Source organism: Phacochoerus africanus, chromosome 10 (genome assembly GCF_016906955.1).
Source record: "Phacochoerus africanus isolate WHEZ1 chromosome 10, ROS_Pafr_v1, whole genome shotgun sequence".
NCBI lineage: Eukaryota > Metazoa > Chordata > Mammalia > Artiodactyla > Suidae > Phacochoerus > Phacochoerus africanus.
In genome coordinates, this window is record NC_062553.1 from 42,393,679 (window position 1) to 42,411,958 (window position 18,280).

At 42.9% G+C, this 18,280-nt stretch overlaps 1 protein-coding gene across 2 annotated transcripts; it reads right to left on the reverse strand.

Annotated features, from left to right (window-relative positions):
• Window positions 1–436: 436 nt before the first annotated feature.
• LOC125137665 (KRAB domain-containing protein 5-like) lies at window positions 437–14,778 on the reverse strand. Of its 2 annotated transcripts, none has more exons than XM_047798585.1 (5): window positions 14,615–14,776; window positions 10,339–10,398; window positions 9,699–9,825; window positions 9,089–9,184; window positions 437–827 (listed from the first exon to the last, which is right to left on the reverse strand). In XM_047798585.1, exons 2-5 carry the CDS (start codon window positions 10,351–10,353, stop codon window positions 805–807), a joined length of 261 nt encoding a protein of 86 aa, XP_047654541.1. In that variant the 5' UTR covers window positions 10,354–10,398; window positions 14,615–14,776; the 3' UTR covers window positions 437–804. The 2 variants fall into 2 exon arrangements, with proteins under 2 accessions (XP_047654541.1, XP_047654540.1); XM_047798584.1 differs by lacking the exon at window positions 437–827 and adding an exon at window positions 8,837–8,914 and having other exon boundaries at window positions 14,615–14,778.
• Between the last annotated feature and the right edge of the window lie 3,502 nt (window positions 14,779–18,280).

Here is an 18,280-nt window from a genome sequence, read left to right on the forward strand (position 1 = left end):
ATTGCAAAGGAGACCCCCCTCTTTTGTCTCAAGGGTTCCTCTGTGTGTCATTCAATGTAGAATATATTTTCTCTTCTCAGTAGACTCCAGTCTTTTGTATGATTGCTGAAGGATTGGCACTATTGAAATTTCTGTTTCTTTGGTATTTTAGGGCCACACACACAGCACAGGGAGGTTCTCAGGGTAGGGGTCCAATCAGAGCTGTAGCCAACACTCTATGCCACAGCCACAGCAACATCAGATCTGGGCCACATCTGCAACCTATACCATAGCTTACCAAAATTCTGGCCCTTTACCCACCGTGGGAAGCCAGGGATAAAACTAAAATCCTCATGGATGCTAGTCAGGTTTGTTAAGCTGTGAACCAAGATGGAAATTTGCTTTTTCTCAATTTTGTAAAAATTTTTATTTATTTATTGAATGAATTTATTGACAGTTGTGATTGTTGTGTGCTTGTGAGAAGAGGTGAGCTAAAGGTCAAGTTACTATGCTGTCTATTCTTCATTCCAATACATTTAATAAATGAGATTTAAATGTTAGCTTTCCACAAAAATTCAATTCACTGTATCAAAATGTGAATGCTTTTCAACCTTTCTAAGACATTACATTGATTCAGAAAATATTGTATCTGGTTTCCTTAAATTTGCTCCTACCTCTCATTGATTCACACAGGTAAACATCACTTTATCCATGAATCTGATTTTGAAATCTTATCATCATTCTCACCAACTTCTTCTTGCCTCTCCACATCTTTAGCACTCCTATAGACCCACCAAAACAAAAACCTTCCTTGGGCCTTTTTCCTCAGAGGGTTGAGTGCTCCCACACTGTAAATGGGAGATTGCAATGTGTTAGGAGAAAATCCCACAAGGGCCTTTCATTTCTTTCCTATCTTGTATCAGCTTCTGCTTGCAGCCTCTGTTCAGTGACTTTTGTACAACACACTGACGAAGATGCTGGCTGTCTCTGGTTGAGGCAAAGTGCAGATTAATTACCTGATGAATAAAATACAGACAGTGTCTTGCTCTGCTCAGATGTTCGACAGCATTGCTTTCATCCTAATTGAAGAGTTTGGGATGAGCGAAGCTGAAGATTCCTGATCTTTAATCCCTATATACTGATTACACAGCAGCCAACTGGACTACTTTACATCACTCCATGGGACATGTATACCAAAGTTACAGATAAAAACATCAGTACTATTGCTGTCCGTTTGTGTCATGAAAATATTTTTTTTGGCTCACACTAAGGCATCTAAAATATTTTTTTCCTAACATTGTCAAAACTGCAAGGCTAAAACACTGGAATTTCAAATATGGTAAAATCTAAGACCCTTCTAATTTACTTCCATTTTTGGTGATGAGAGATTTGACTTTCTGGAATCGAATAAGTAAGGCTCCTTCAGAGGCCTGATTGGAGAATATGAAAATATCCCCTGGAAAAAAGTTAAGATTCTCCAATTTAACTAATTAGTAAGATGGTAGTAAGGGCTCTGCATTATCCTACATCCTAATACAGGTGATGTGAGAGGTGGGGATATAACTAGCAGCCTAAATATCCTTTATTTTTGTATCTTGTACTACTAGTAGGAAGAGGAAGAATTAAAGAGTCTCCATGCTGATATACCAGGTCTGTTTCCTAAAACTACAGACAAATGTGCTTGCTTGTATTTTCTGTGCAGTTACTCTACTTTCGGTATCAGTTACACATGATACCTCCCTCAGCTGTAGCAACATTGAGCAACATTGATAAAAACCATGTGATCCTCTCACTAGATGCTGAAAAAGCCTTTGACAAAATCCACCACCCATTTCTGAAAAAAAAAAAAAAAACAAACCCTTTAGCAAGTGGGCATAGAGGGAACCTACCTCAACATAATAAATGCCACAGATGACAAACCCACAGCGAACATCATTCTCAGTTGTGAAAAGCTGAAAGAATTCCTACTGAGATCAGGAACAAGACAAGGATCTCTGCTCTCTCCACTACATTTCAACATAGTTTTGGAAGTCCCAGCCACAGCAATCAGAGAGGAAAAAGAAATAAAAAAAATCCAAGTTGAGAAGGAAGAAGGGAAACTAGCACTATTTGCAGATGACGTTATCCCATACCTAGAGAATCCTAAAGACTCTATGAGAAAAATGCTAGAGCTCATCCATAAATTTGGCAAAGTTGCAGGATATAAAATTAATACATAGAAATCAACTGCATTTGTATACACTAACAACGAAACATCAGAAAGAGAAATCAGGGAAGCAATCCCATTTACCATCACATCCAAAATAAAATACTTAGGAATAAACCTACCTAAAAGAGACAAAAGACCTGTACTCTGAAAACTACAAGATGCTGATGACAGAACTGAAAGATGACACAAACAGATGGAAAGACATACCATGCTCTTGGATTGGAAGTGTCAGTAGTATCAAAATGACTATACTGCCCAAAGTGGATCTACAGAGTCAATGCAATCTCTATGAAATTACCAAGGACAGTTTTCACAGAACTCAAGCAAAAATATGTTAAAGTTTGTTTGGAAGCACAAAAGACGCAGAATAACCAAAGACATCCTGAAAAATAAAAATGGAGCTGAAGGAATCAGGCCCCTAGTCTTCAAAATATCCTACAGAGCTACAGTCATCAAAACTCTACAGTACTGGCATAAAGACAGATACATAGATCCCTGGAACAGGATAGAAAGCCTTGAATTAAACCCACACACCTTCAATCAACTAATCTATGACAAAGGAGGCAAGAATATACACTGGCGAAAAGACAGACCTTTAAGTAAGTGGTGCTGGGAAAACTGGACAGCCATATGTAAAAGAATGAAATTAGATCACTACACAAAAAAATTATGTGTGGCAACAGAAAAGACTCCCCCCCCCTAAAAAAAATCAAAGCCATACTGAGAAAGTAAAATGGAGATGGTGGAATCATGCTTCATGACCTCAAGCTATACTTACAAGCTACAGCAATACAAATAGTATGGCAGGGCACAAAAACAGTAATATATATCAGGGGAATAGGATAGAATATGCAGAATTAAACTCACATACCTATGGTCAATGAACTTATAACAAAGGAGGCAAGAACACACACAGGAGGAAATCACAGCAATATCTTTTTTTTTTTTTGATCTACCTCCTAGAGTAATGGCACATTTACATAATGGAGTATTACTCAGCCAGAAAAAGAACAAAATAATGCCATTTGCAGCAACCCAAAAGACCAATACCATATGATATGACTTGAATCTGGAAGCTAATATATGGCACAAATGAAGCTATCTATAGGAGAAAACAAACTCATGGACATGGAAAACAGACTTGTGTTTCCCCAAGGGGTAGGGGGAAGCAGTAGGATGGACTGGGAATTTGGGGTTTTTTGATGCAAACTATTGGATTTGGAGTGTGAATAAGCAATGAGGTCCTGCTGTATAAGATCTCACTAGTCACCTGTGACAGAACATTTTGGAGGGTCATGTGAGAACAAGAATATTTATATATGTATAACGGGGTCACTTTGCTGTACAGCAGAAATGGTCAGAATACTATAAATCAACTAAAATTAATATTTTAAAATAAAAATGCTAATTAAGAAAAATTACTGATAGAAACACAGGCTACTGTAACAAGGGACTAGAAACTAGAAATGAGACAAAAACAGACAAACTGGGAAAGTTCTCATCATGCCACGATGGTTAATAAATCCAACTAGGAACCATGAGGTTGCAGATTCTATCCCTGCCCTTGCTCAGCAGGTTAAGGATCCAGCATTGCTGTGAACTCTGGTGTGGGTTGCAGATGCAGCTTGGATCCTGTGTTGCTGTGGCTCTGGTGTAGGCTCCTAGCCTGGGAAACTCCATATCTCATGAGAGCAGCCCAAGAAATAGCAAAAAGACAAAAAAAAAAAAAAAAACCTGCTGGGATTAAAAGCAATCTAGAAGCAATGAATAGCAGACTAAATGACACAGAACCAATAAGAGATCTGAAAGAGAATAATGGAAATCACCAGTCAAGACATCTGGCAGATAAACCAGGGGGAAAAAGAATGAAGCCAATATACACGAACTATGGAAATATAAAAAATGTGCCAACCAATACATAATAGTGGTTCCAGAAAATATCTGCTGATGACACAAGCAACAAGGTGTTCATATCCAAAATAATACACAAACAACTCATAAAAGTCAATGCTGAAAAAACAAACAACCCAATGGAAAAATGGGCAGAAGACCCAAACCAACATTTTTTCAAAGAAGATGTACAGATGGCCAACAGCACACAAAAGGATACTCAACATCACTATCAGAGAAATGCACATCAATGCCACAATGGTAGTATCACTTCCCATCTGTCAGAATGGCTTTCTTCAAAAAGTCCACAAACAATAAATAAAGGAGAAGGGGTGGAAAAAGAGAACACTCATACACTGTTGGTAGGCATATAAATTCGTGCAGCCTGGGAATCTCCATATGCCATGGGAGAAGCCCTAGAAAAAGCAAAAAGACAAAAAAAAATCTGTTCTTACCCAGACCATAAATACATTTTCATCTAATGTTAACAGGATGAAAACTCTTAACTTAAATTTTTGATCATGACTCTACTAATACTGCTATCTATATTTTATTAACTGTTTTCACAAAATTGCTATTTCTTGCATTGCTGCATTTGTAGCTGAGCCTCTGATACAATGATATACATTTCCATGAGAGGTCAGTGATCTCTAGATATGGGAAAATGCAGCAAGAAGGAATATGTTCCTGGACCAAAATAGACAGGGAAGATAGGTGGTCCAGAGGCTTTTGACTACTGTTAATAAGGCCTAATCTAGTAATAACACACTGGGTTGCCTGTCAGCAAAATCTTTGCCAGATCTAGGAATATTCATTCTTAGTGCTGTGGGACGACAAAATGGTCATGATATGCCTCCCCAAAGTATGGTCAAATGTATGACCATGGGCAAGCACTGTGAACTGAAGACTGACACTTGCCATCAGCCTCTCCATGGAGTAAAACATGAGCCATTGCAGCTGCCAACTCACAGCACCCCCTTGCAGAGCTCAGCGTGGAACCCAGGAGTGAGACACTCTGTGCTCTGGGAACACTGACAGAACAGGCCTTCAGATAGTTAGAGTTTAGATAAGGATTTTCATGGGCCCCAATTCTTGCATCTTCTCATATCTAGAAAAACTGAAACCCTCATCTTCATTGGCCATTAGAGAGAAAAGGCAAAATGGAGCAGCTATGGGTCAGATACCCAAGGTAATGCAAGGACATATTATGGGAGTAATTTTACATAAGTCTATGCTGCTAAAAACTTAAGATTTATGTGCCCTGTCAGACTTGATGCCACGAGCTGTTCTCAATGCAACATCAGCTGGCAGCTGCAACCTTACCTTTTCAAGGGCTCCTCTTAGAACAACAGAAGGGAGACAACATGTATAAGGACCAAGAGCCCCCATTATTTAAAACTACACTCCTCCTTCAACAGTACCAGTAGGAACCTAAATTCCAAACCTGTGTTTAATCTCATTTTTCTTTTCTTCCCATCCTCCATAGTAGGAACCTACCAAGTCCAGCCAGCAGTACTCCTCCCCCCCAACCAGCAGGAAGTAGCTGAGGAAGAAAAGGCCATTGCTCCTACCCCATATTAAAAAAGGGCTGAATAATAGGTTCCAGGATGATGGAGACAGACCCCACCCCCTGAATGTGACTGTTCACCTTGGAGACCTGCTGCAGACATGGTCTGCAGAATCATGGGTTGATCTATAGAAACCAAGTGAATAGCCTCCAATCAAAATTAACAATGACCATCCTTATGACCAGAGAAAATATCTGAAGAGGCAAAAGCTGAAAAGGTCCCTAACATGGGAGGATCTAAATAGACATTTCCCCAAAGAAGATATACAGATGGCCAAAAAATTCAGGAAAAGCTGTTCAACACTGCTATTATTAGAGAAATAGAAATCAAAACTACTATGAGGTACCACCTTACACCAGCCAGAATGGCCATCATCAAAAAGACTACAAACATTAAATGCTGGAGAGGGTGCAAAGGAAAGAAAACCCTCCAGCGCTGTTGGTAGGAATTTCAACTGGCACAACCACTATGGAAAACAGTATGCAGCTTGACCAAAAAATGAAAATCAGAACTACTATATGATCTAGCAATCCACTTTGTGGGCATTTATCCAGACAAAACCTTAATTCAAAAAGATACATGTACCCCAATATTTTTGCAGCACTATTTACAATTGCCAAGACATGGAAGCAACCTAAATGTCCATTACCAAAGGAGTGAGATGAATATATACAATGGAATATTACTCACCAATAACAAGACTGAAACAATGCCATGTGAAGCAATGTGGATCTACAGATTGTCATACTAAGTAAAGTTAGACAGTGAAAGACAAATATCATAGGATATCACTTACATGTGGAGTCTTAAAGTAGACAAATGAACTTATTTGCAGAACAGCAACAGACACACAGACTTCGAAAACACACTTATGGTTACCAAAGAGGACACGTCGGGGGAGGACTAGGTTGGGGGGTTAGGACTGGCATATACACACTGGGGTAAATGGAAAAACTGACAAATGGGGACCTGCTACATAGCAGAGGGAACTCTACCCAATATTCTGTGGTACTGGGTAAAGCAAAATAATCTTTAAAAAATGGATGTGGGTTTTTTTTTATAGCTGAATCACTCTGTTGTACACCAGAAAGTATTACAACCTTGTAGAACAACTATATTCTAATAAATTTTTAAAAAATAAACAAAAAGAAAATATTCTGAGTCAGTGGCATGTGTTACAGGCAGGAGAATTTCACAAAATATGGATTATAGCTGGTCATCTAAAACTGAACTAAAAATTTGAATGAATAAGGAGTTAAATGACAAAAAAATTTAAGAAAGTTTTTACAGATACATCACTGTAACAGATATAAAAATATAAAGGTTGTCATGCCTCCTTTAAAATACAAATAGAACATTCTTTATAAATGTAGGAAGAACATGAAAGTTGTAACATATGCAAAGAATCATATACTAATGTTTGAAATTAAATATACCATGATTCATGACACCTTGAGGGAAATAGAATTTTTTTTTTCTTTTTTGGGACACACCTGCAATGTAAGGAAGCTTCTGGGCTAGGGATTGAATCAGAGCTTCAGCTGCTGGCTTAAGACACAGCAATATAGATTTAAGCCACATGTGCAACCTAAACAACAGCTTGTGTCAGTGCCAGAACTTTCACCCACTGGCTGAGACCAGGGAACAAACCCGCATCCTCAGGGACACTCCATAGGGTTCTTTTTCTTTTTTTAGGACCTCACCCATGGCATATGGAAGTTCCCAGGTTAGGGGTCAAATCAGAGTGAGGCCTGGGATCAACCCACAAGTTCATGGATACTAGTCAGATTCGTTTCCCCTGTGCCACAAGGGGAACTCTGTACATTGGGTTCTTAATGCACTGAGCCACAACAGGTACTCCAGAAATAGATTTCCAAAAACAAACAAAAAAATATTTTCTGCTTCAAGCACTCTTACATTTATGAACCAAACATTTTCATAGATACGGTGTGATGACTAAGTATCTGACTGACCTCTAACCAAATATGTGCTATCTGGAATGTGTTATAGTTGATACTTCAACTCTACTATTATGGATGATTTTGATATAAATCTCATCCAAAAGTGAAAACACAGAACACACTTCTGAGAAGCTTCAGGTTAAAAAGGACACATTTAGAAAAGGATGGTTCTTCAGGAATCAAAGAAGAATGAAGACTTTTAATGATTGTGGGGTATAAGCTGTATTCCACTGTGCATTAATTTAGTGAAAAATTCTATGAGTAATTAGACATAGTCTTACACCACTGATAAGGGGAAAATACACTTAACATGTCACAGGTTAGTTCCTCCCAAAATAAGGATATAATGAAATAAATTTGAGGGTAACATTTAGGAAGGTGCATTATGCTTTGATACAGTTACTTAGTCTGAAACTTCTAGGGTCATGTTCCAAGGTTCCATGGGATTGGACATTTAAAAGCTGAAAACATACACTATCTGTCCCCATTGATCTTAGAATGTTGGCACCAAATTCCAGTGTTTCCACGACTCTCCTCACTCACTTCTGATTAGATGAAGAAACAGAGCGTGAAAAAAGACCTTAACAGAGAGTTACTTAGAAATGTGCACAGCCTTCCCTAGGACCCAAAAGCAATGGAAAAAAAGCCAGGTGGGAATTCCCATCATGGCTCAGAGGAAACATATCCGATTAGTATCCATGAGGGCATGGATTCAATTCCTAGCCACACTCAGTGGGCTAAGGATCCAGTGTTGCCATGAGCTGTGGTGTAGGTTGGGAATGCTGCTAGGATCCCAAATTGCCATGGATGTGGTGCCATGGATGTAAACTGGCAGCTACAGCTCTGATTCGACCCTTAGCCTGGGAAACTCCATGTGCCCCAGGTGTGGCTGTAAAAGACTCAGAAAAGAAAAAAAAAATTAAAAAAACATAAAAAAAAACAATATCATCTGGGCGAGTTCCCATTGTGGAACAGTGGTTAATGAATCTGACTAGGAACCATGAGGTTGTGGGTTCGATCCCTGGCCTTGTTCAGTGGGTTAAGGATCCCAAGTTGCCATGAGCTGTAGTGTAGGTAGCAGATGTGACTCAGAGCCCACATTGCTGTGGTTCTGGTGTAGGCCTGTAGCTACAGCTCTGACTTGACCCTTAGCCTGAGAAGCTCCATATGCCCCAGGAGTGGCCCTAGAAATGGCAAAAAGGCAAAAAAAAACAAAAACCAAAATAAAGAATAGCCAAGACATACAGGTCCTCACAGGTCAAGACCAGGATTCTGGCTCTCCATGTGGATGTGAGAGAGAATCCTCCCTGGTGAAGGAGAACACATGAAGGGCTAAGGAACACAAGTTTAGGCAGCAGATGTCGCTCTGAGACAGAGGCAGAATAAACCCGTGTTTCTCAAAAATCAGTGCCATTGAAGCACATCTTCCCAAAGCCTATTGTAAGCTTCTTGTGTCATCTGCTCCACCCATGCACACATACCTGGCTGTATGGCTACTGTCTCCATTCCCTTCACATCCCAGGGATCTGTCTTTTGTTCCAACAGGCGAACCAGGTCTGGCTTAGAGATAACATACTCTGTTCATTGGAAAGAAAAACATACGTTTTCCTAGAGATTCACCAATATCCGATCTAGGATTGGACTCAGGTGCAAGAGATGGCACTGTGGAATGTAAAACATTCTAGGCAGTAATTTCCCCAGATACTGCCTTTTGAAAGCACATTTCAGACCCTGACTGACAGGTAAAAAGCAGTTCCTCTCTTCCCCATCTAAGTACTACTGAGTCAAAAGTAAAGGGTCCAAATCTGATTTTAAGAGGCCGGCAGAGCTCTTCATACATATGAACTTCCAGAACTGCAAATAATCTAAAGTGAAGGAGGCAGCTTTCCTCAAGGAGGACTTCGGTTACAATGAGGATGCCTCATTGTGAAGCCTTTCTACCTACCTGCACCCACCAACTCTCAATTACTCCTAAAATGGTAGGGTCAGAAAATCTCTTGTATGGGCAAGAAAATGGCAGGAGACATTCTGCAAATGCAGGATCCCACACCCAGTGGGAGAAAAGGAATTCTGGAAGGAAGGGGTCCTCACCCAAGGAGACCAGGTGCCTACAGATCTCTATCATCACATCTCTGTACAGGTCCCGTTGACCGAGGTCCAGACATTCCCACTCCTCTGGAGAGAAATCGATGGCCACATCCTTGACTGTCAGAAGTCCCTGAAATGGAAAGGGCACATGCCATGTGGCCAAAGCTGAGGTCATTATGTGACTCAAGATGAAAGCAGCAAGTCAAAAGAAATGGTTTTAATGTTTTTAATGTCTTCAAACATTCAATACTATATATTTGAAACAGTAGTATTCTCTACCATATTTCTACCTCCCTTAAAGGGGATGACATGGGAGCCATAAAACTGTTATAGACATGCCTTCCCATGGTGATGTCTCACCAAGGGAATAGTTTCAACCCTTGACAGGTAATGATTCATCGTGACAATTCATGCTCCACAGGGATCCTGTGCACAGACAATGCTGAAAAGGCTCTGGGGCAGAGTGACAGCCTTTTTAAGAGCTGATCCTGACTACCCTAAGTGCACAAGGAAAAGGTACTTGAGAACATCCTCACCAGGCAAGAATATCAGAAGGAGAGAATTCATGATTCTGACATTCTCAATTCATGGCATTTCAGGAGGAAAAGCAAACACAGACTCCAACCTAGGACAGGACGGTTACCTGAGAAGCTGCCATTTCCTCCTCTTCTTCCTCCAGCTCTGGGTCACTTTCTCATCGGTACTGTGTGGAGGAATCACATCAGCATCTTGAGAATCCACCATCATAGGTAAAAGATCTCTCCCCTGTGCCCACCACACCCACAAGCTATATTTCCAAGGCCAACTTTGAAATGTTGAAAAGGCCAAGCTCTCCAGACTTTGTCTCAGAAAAGATTCAGGAACAGTCCCTTCCTACATGGAGAACAAAGTGAGATTGTTCCTGCTTGGATACATGTGTTCATCCTCATACAGATATCCCAACATTCGGCTCACCTAAGGTATGGGGGCTGCACTGACTTTTCCCTTCAGAAGCCCTATGGGGCAGACTCTCTTGCCTCTCTTTGGGCTAAAGCTTGCTCAGAACTCCCACAAACACATGCAGGAGCTCACATGCTCACCTCCTTGGCCTCACCTTACAATCCTCTGGAGCTCTTAATGAAACAACACTGATGCTCCCTGAGGAACAACAGACAGCGTCTCTGGGAGCACACATCTGATGCTATTTCTTAATACTGGTCATGGAGTTGCATCAAGGTTGTATGAAGTTTTGTTCTAAGAATTCTTCCAAAATGACCCTGAGTCCTTAGGCCTTTTCATCCCCTTCCTTCCCAGGGCCACAAGGATTCATAAAAGTTTCTGCTGTGTGACCACCTGTTTGCAGGTAACGGAGCCTCCATCTTCAGAGACCAGGCACATGAAGCTGTTTCCATCAAAGAGAAAATCCTTCTGTTCTTTGTGTGGAACCCAAAAGAGCCAAAGGGATCCTCAGAGAGAACAGGCTGCAGGCATCTCTCCCCCTCACTTCACACTATACGGTGAAGCTTCAGTCACCAACACAGGGTGGCGGCTGGCAGCAAAACGGCTGCCCAGAGGAGAGGAACACCAGTGAGCCAGAACTAAATCCTCATGGTGGGGTCAGCTAACTTTGGACAAGGGGACAAGGACACACCACAGGGAAGGACAGCCTCCACTGGAAACGGTGCCGGGAATCCTGGCCTCCACCTACCACATGATTTCTCTACTGCACACAAATCCAACCAAAAACCCAGTTTTCCACATGGAGCCCCTCTTGAATCCTCTGAAGACAGACACCCTCAGAACTCAGTCCTACCTAGGAAGCATCTCCCCATTTCCTCAGTTCTCCTTACATTGTCCTCTCAGGATCACCTCCGTTGTCAGGAAACCCAGCTCCTGTCTGCACAGACACAGCCCCCTGAGGTCCTGAAGCCAAAACCCCCATGAATCCAAAGATGATGGAGCATTGATAGAAGAGAGGGGGCTGACAGGTCCCTCCTGGCACCCAGGGGGAGCCAGAGTAAACACAACCCCTCCCAGCTGCCTGCACAGCCCCCCACCACCGCCAAGCCCCTGTAGGCATCCTGGGTCACAGAAAAAAGCCTGCCAGACCCCACCTCACCTCCTCTCTGTGGAAAGTATAGGCCTCAACCCCTCCTCAGAGTCACTGGACACAGTGCCCCCTCCTGGCAGAACACATGAAAACCTTCCATTTCAGATAGTCACACTGAAATGGAGACAATATCCCACTGCTTCTCCAAAAAGAGTTAAGGAATGATTTTTTGCGACCATCGGGTATGAAATGAACACAGGCACAACTTTACAACTTACACCCAATTCACTCACAGGTACTCACATACACTTTTCAATGCAACCTATTAAAAGTATATTATACAGAAGAAAATCACCCTGAGCTTTCAGTGTTCACACACAACACAAAAAGGCAGACGAGAAAAACAAACAAGGAACACTTCGGACTTTATAAAAGTAGAGATTTCTACTTGGTTGGAAGACCTTCATTTAGAAAGCCAAAAGACAAGTATCATTCAACTAGACTGCCTACTGCCCCTTCATACGCCCCCTGCATCCTAGACTTCCTTCTGCTTCCATCTCAAAGTGTCTTCACTTTGTCATATTTGATAGGTTCACATTTATTCACACTTCATGACATATGCAAAAAAAAAGTTTAAGGGAAATACAAGAGCTTATTCACTCCAGGATTAATGAGTTTTGTCAGTGAGAAAAGACAAAACACAAATTGAGAGGTAGCAAGACCTAACAGACTAAGTCTGCATCCAAGTGTCCCAGTTAACTAGCTAGGTGTCCTTGCCAGATTACCTTCTGAGATTCAGTTCTCAAGAATGGAGGGCACATGTCATAGCACCTGGCATTTAACACATTGACAATAAAACTTAAGACTGTCCCATAAAACCTCAAAAGCTGGAGTGCCCTGGTGGCCTAAGATATAGCATTGTCACTGCTGTGGCTCAGGGTCTGCTATGGTGCAGGTTCCACGCCTGGCCTGAGAACTTTCACATGCCAAAAAAAAAAAAAAAGAAGAGAAAATCTCCTCAAATACTCTTAGGAAAAAAACAACAACAAAAGACCACTGATATTTAACCTAAAACCTGCTGTCTCATAAAAGCTGCCTAAATCCTCAGTGGCAAGCAAAAGGCACTAGCTTACACAGTTCTTTCCAAGCCAATCTCCCTACCCACCAATACTACTTGTTACATAAGAGCTAAGGACTAAGGCTTCACTGATTTCCAAACTTCAGTACTTTCAAATGGTTACCTGTGAGTAGGCTAAGGGAAGATGGGGAATGAATGGGACTTGGGGGGAGGTTGAAGTGAGAGGCCAGAGATCAGAGAATGAAAGCTGATGCATGTTTTAAGAGTCTTGCCCTGGGAGTTCCCGTGGTGGCACAGGCGAAACAAATCCAACTAGCAACCATGAGGTTGCAGGTTCAACAAAAGTGCACATTCAATCCCTGGCTTTGCTCAGTGGCTTAAGGATCTGGCATTGCTGAGAGCTGTTGTGGAGGTCCCACATGTTGCTCGGTTCTGGCATTGCTGTGGCAGTGGTGAAGGGCACCACTTGTAGCTCTGATTTGACCCTGAGCCTGGGAACCTCTATATGCCAGGGGTGTGGCCCTAAAAAGCGAAAGAAAGAAAGAAAGAGAGAGAGAGAAAGAAAGAAAGAAAAATAAAAATCTTGCCCTGGACTCACATTGTGGCTCAGCAGTAACCAACCCAACTAGTATCCATGAGGATGTGGGCTCTCCTTGGGCTCCCTCAGAGGATTAAGGATTAAGCATTGCCATGAGCTATGATCCAGGGAGAAGAGGCTTGGATCCTGTGTTGTTGCAGCTGAAATGCAGGCCCGAAGCTGAGCTCCAATTCGACTCCTAGCCTAGGAAATTTCATACACCGCCAGAGCAGCCCTAAAAAGAAAAAAAAAAAAAAGTCCTGGCGCCAATTTCACACAGCCAATAAATGGCAGAGCATTAAAAGGAAAAAAACAAAAACAAAAACAAAAACAAAAAAACAAAAAACCTTTAAGACTGGATTTTATTTTTTTTTTTTTTAAGGCCGCACCTCCGGTACTGGAGGTTCCCAAGCCAGGGGTGGAACAGGAGCTGTAGCCACCAACCTATGCCACAGCCAAGCCACACAATGCTGGATCCAAGACACATCTGCAACCAGCACGACAGCTACCCCAGAACCTTAGGAACCTCAAGGCCAGGGATGGAACCGGCATCCTCATGGATACTAGACAGGTTCAGGGACCGCTCAATCACGATGGTATCTCCGGAACGGATATATTTAAAAGGGATTCTAAAAAGGACAAAAACACAAAAAAGAAAAAAAAATGTTTCAGGTGCAGCCCTAAAGAAGCAAAACACAAAAAATAAAAAAACACAATAAAAAGGATTCTAGTACAATGCAAGGAAAGTAACAAAGCGCTCAAGCACTCCAGGTGTTCCTGTGCCCCCTTTTCCCAAGCACACCCTAAAACCATTCTGCCCAACGAGTCAGAACCAGGTCATTAGGTAAACCAACCATGAAGTGCACAGAACCAGCTTGGCAGTCACTGCTTCTGCCCCAATTCAAGTTACCCACGTCTCTCCCTGTATGAAAGGCATTTTCTAGTAGGATTATCTTCCAACTAAAAACCATCTATTGGTCCTTAATTACCTTCAGAAGGTAACTCTCCAACCTCGGCTTGTATCCTAAATACTTGGGAAGTCTGCAGGGCCACATGCCCAGTTTTCATGTTGCCAGTCGACACTGCAGGCCTGGGGACCCCTGGTCTGCGGAAAACAAAGCTGAACAGGCCCGGCAAGGCAGGCAGTGTAGGATCGGCTGGCCAACCTCCCCGCCGCCCTTTCCCTACATGGAACAGCATTCCCAAGCTGTGGGCCACCGGACTATCTCACTCACCTAGTGCCGATCCCCACTCAGGGCCCCACAGGCTGGGGAGACCCATGTAAATGCCGAAAGTCCCAAGCCAACTAAACCCCGGGCCCTTCCTCCCGAAAACCGCTCGAATGCAGAGATACAGCCCTCAGGCCCAGGGGCGGGGAACTACGAGGGCCTGAGGGACAAAGACCCGAGCAGGAGGTCCCAGGATGCACTGCGAGGTCTTTGCGCAGTGATTGGCAGTTCCCCCTCCAGCTGGAAGTGGGCAGGGCCGGCGTGGGCTCGCTCACGGACAGAGGCGGGGCCGGAAGAGGGCCCGGAGCCGGGGGGGTGGGGAGGGGGCGTTTCTGAAGAGGTCGAAGCTAAGTAGGCTTCTGAAGAGCATGCAATTCTGGAGCAATATTTTCCTTCATTATTGTTTTGAGTCCTTGAGTAAATTGAGGATCCAACTAAGGTGGTGGTGGGGTGGGGGAAGCGTCAACATCACCTCCTGCTTCTCACCACTTCCGGGGTTCAGGGTGAGCAGTGCCTGAGGGGCAGTTCTTTGCCCTAGCAGAGGATCTCTTTGCACTTGGGGCGTGAATGGGTGGGCCTGGCCCACCCTACAGATTTGGGCCCCGCCCAGAACTCCCCTGGCTTCAGCCTGAGGAAGTGACAGAGGGTAAAAGGGGTCTAGGAAGCCAGTGAGCAGGCCCTGCAAATGAGAAACTTGGCGCCCAAGGAACCAGGACCTTGGTGTGGCCCTGGGGGAGCAGGCAGGTGCAGGAAGCAGAACAGGTGAAGGCGGCCTTGTGGAGGCGGAATTGACTGGCCAGGAGCTGCTGTGGCAAGATCCTTAAGGCAGAAGTTAGGATGTGGGCTTTATCTATCACTGCAAAGGACATCCAGTGAAGCATTTTTAACCCTTGATGCAGTCTGTCATGTTACATAATATTTGAATTTTGAAAGGGTGACAGGCAAGTGATGAGGTCCTGTTGTATAGCACACGTAACTATAGTCAATCGCTTGTGATGGAACATGATGGAGGATAATATGAGAAAATGAACACATGTACATATATATATATGACTGGGTCACTTTGCGGTACAGCAGAAGTTGACAGAACATTGTAAATCAACTATAATTTAAAAATTAAAAACAAAACAAAAGGATGACTGCCTCCAGTTCAGGAGATAGTCATTTGGTGCCTTTAAGAGGTCCAAGGAGTTGTGCCTCATTGGCAGGAATATACAGGTGTGAGTGAGAGCATCCTTAGCAGGTATGTTACAGCTGTGAATCCTAAACCTTCTGAATTGCTGGTGGCAGCAGCTTCCCTTCTTCTTGTTTGTTCTTGTACTGTGGGGTGAGTGTGTGGTTTTAATTTGTATATATTCCATGGTACAAAATGGGAGTCCCTATCAGAGTTTGGATGTACAAAACTCCTTAAGACAGAAGCCCAATCCCTGTGACCCTGAATCCTGAAGATCTGGCCCTGCTGGGCAGGCTTCAGCTGAATTGGGCAGGATGGAGCCAGCCCACCTGCTGAGTCATTATCTTGCAGTGAATTCTTCCTCTGGACCCATTGCTTTTAAGAATTACCATTGTCTGGAGTTCACGTCGTGGCGCAGTGGTTAACGAATCCGACTAGGAACCATGAGGTTGTGGGTTCGGTCCCTGCCCTTGCTCAGTGGGTTAACGATCCGGCGTTGCCGTGAGCTGTGGTGTAGGTTGCAGACGCGGCTCGGATCCCGCGTTGCTGTGGCCCTGGCGTAAGCCGATGGCTACAGCTCCGATTCAACCCCTAGCCTGGGAACCTCCACATGCCCCCGGAGCGGCCCAAGAATTAGGCCACAACAACAATAACAACAACAACAAAAGACAAAAAAAAAAAAAAAGAATTACCATTCTCTTCCCTACAAGACGACTTCAGAAGGTATCTTGCTTTCGTCCTTACCCCTCCTCTGTAAGAACTGAAAGTGTTCTACATGTATCAGTGATTTAATTTCTGAGGAATGGAATATTTTTTATGTGTGTTGCTCTCTGAGATGCTTTATGGTCTTGAGGTCTGGCTGCTTCCCCTTGTTTTAGCACGTTGCTCTTCCTCTCCTTCCCCTTTGTGCATACACGGAAAGACCTGCAATGACACCCACAAACCTTTAACATGTAGTGTGAAACATGTATGTGTGGGGACACAGAGACGTGTCTGTGCTCATATAGGTATGCATACTTGCTATATCTAAGAATGCCTATTTCTGTATCCCACAGAAATGAGATTTAGAGGGAACAAGACTAAACATCCCACTTTGTTTTGTGGATTTGTAAAGCTTAAAAAACAAAAACAAAAAACCCTAAAACATACGGACTTACTTTGCCACCTGGAAAATAAAAGGGAAAAAGCCGAGTTTTTTTCTGATATGGTTATTTTCAGAATAGTTAAAATGTTCTGCTTAAATATAATGAGAAACAAAGAAGGAAATTTATTGTATACAGGTATTTTTTCTCTTTAAAAAAACTTAGTAAATAGTACTTTCAAAAGGTGCCTTGCAATGAGATGAGAGAGACTTGGGAGGGAATGAATGCAAACTTTGTTGAATGGAGTAGGAGTTGTACATACAGAGAAATACAAAGTGTTCTGGCTAAGTAAGCCAAAGTAGGGGATCTCTATGCTGCCTCCAAGAGGAGATGTTAACAGAACACACACACAGTGAGGACAAACAACTAAGCATTGCAGTTTGGAGCAGTGAAAGATTTATTCCAGGGCTAAGCAAGGAGAATGAGTTTCTGGTACTCAAAACCCCAGAACTCCTCAATGGTTTGGGGGAGAAGTTCCTTACAGGCAAAAGATGGGGTGAGGGCTCTAGGGTGGATGACTTTCTTCCCATCGGTTGGTAACAAGCTTGAGAGAAGTATTTTGCTCATCCTGAGGTTACCATCCTCTATGGGGTGGGGACCTTATTTCCTCCATGAAGAACTGGAAGATACTCAGTTACGTATAGGCCTTGAGCAGGAACCAGAACCCAGTATTCCCAAGGCTGCTCTATTGTTTCTTGACTGCAAGGAGTCAAGAAACAAGAGTTTTGGCATTCCCTCTCTTCTCCGATTATCAAAACCCATTGAGCAGAAGCTTTTCTTCACTTTTTCATTTGCGGGTCACAAACATATTTTTTATCCCATTATAAAATATGTGGCTTCAATAAGGAGTTTATATCTCCTATTGCACCCTAGTGCTTAAGAACACATTTTGGAAGGCACATAGCTTTGTATTCCAACTGTATTTACTTAGCTGTGGGATTGTAGATTTCTCTCATTTTCTTCACTCCTGTTTCCTCATCTAGAAATGGGCAGAATGATACCTAATTTCATAAAGTTCTTGGGAAAGCACTTTGCAGAGACAGAACCTCTTCTTTCCTCCCTCCTTCTCTACCTTTTTTAACAGGTGTACTTCTTTGTTGTTGTTGCCTTTTTTATTTTTTAGAGCCCACCCCACTGCCTAGGAGAGTTCCCAGGCCAGGGGTTGAATCTGAGCTGTAGTTGCCAGCCTACACCGCAGCCACAGCAAGCCAGATCAGAGCTACCTCTATGGCCTACACCAGAGCTCAAGGCCATGCTGGATCGTTAAGCCAGTGAGTGAGACCAGGGATCAAACACACATCCTCAGATACTACTTGAGGTTGTTACCTCTGAGCCATGGCAGGAATTCCCTAAAGG

Coding starts and splice junctions, on each gene's coding strand:
- LOC125137665 (XM_047798584.1), bottom strand. Junction 9,185..9,698: donor TAGGCACCTGGTCTCCTTGG/GTGAGGACCCCT, acceptor TCCAATGAACAG/AGTATGTTATCTCTAAGCCA. Junction 8,915..9,088: donor GACAGTAGCCATACAGCCAG/GTATGTGTGCAT, acceptor CTCCTTCACCAG/GGAGGATTCTCTCTCACATC.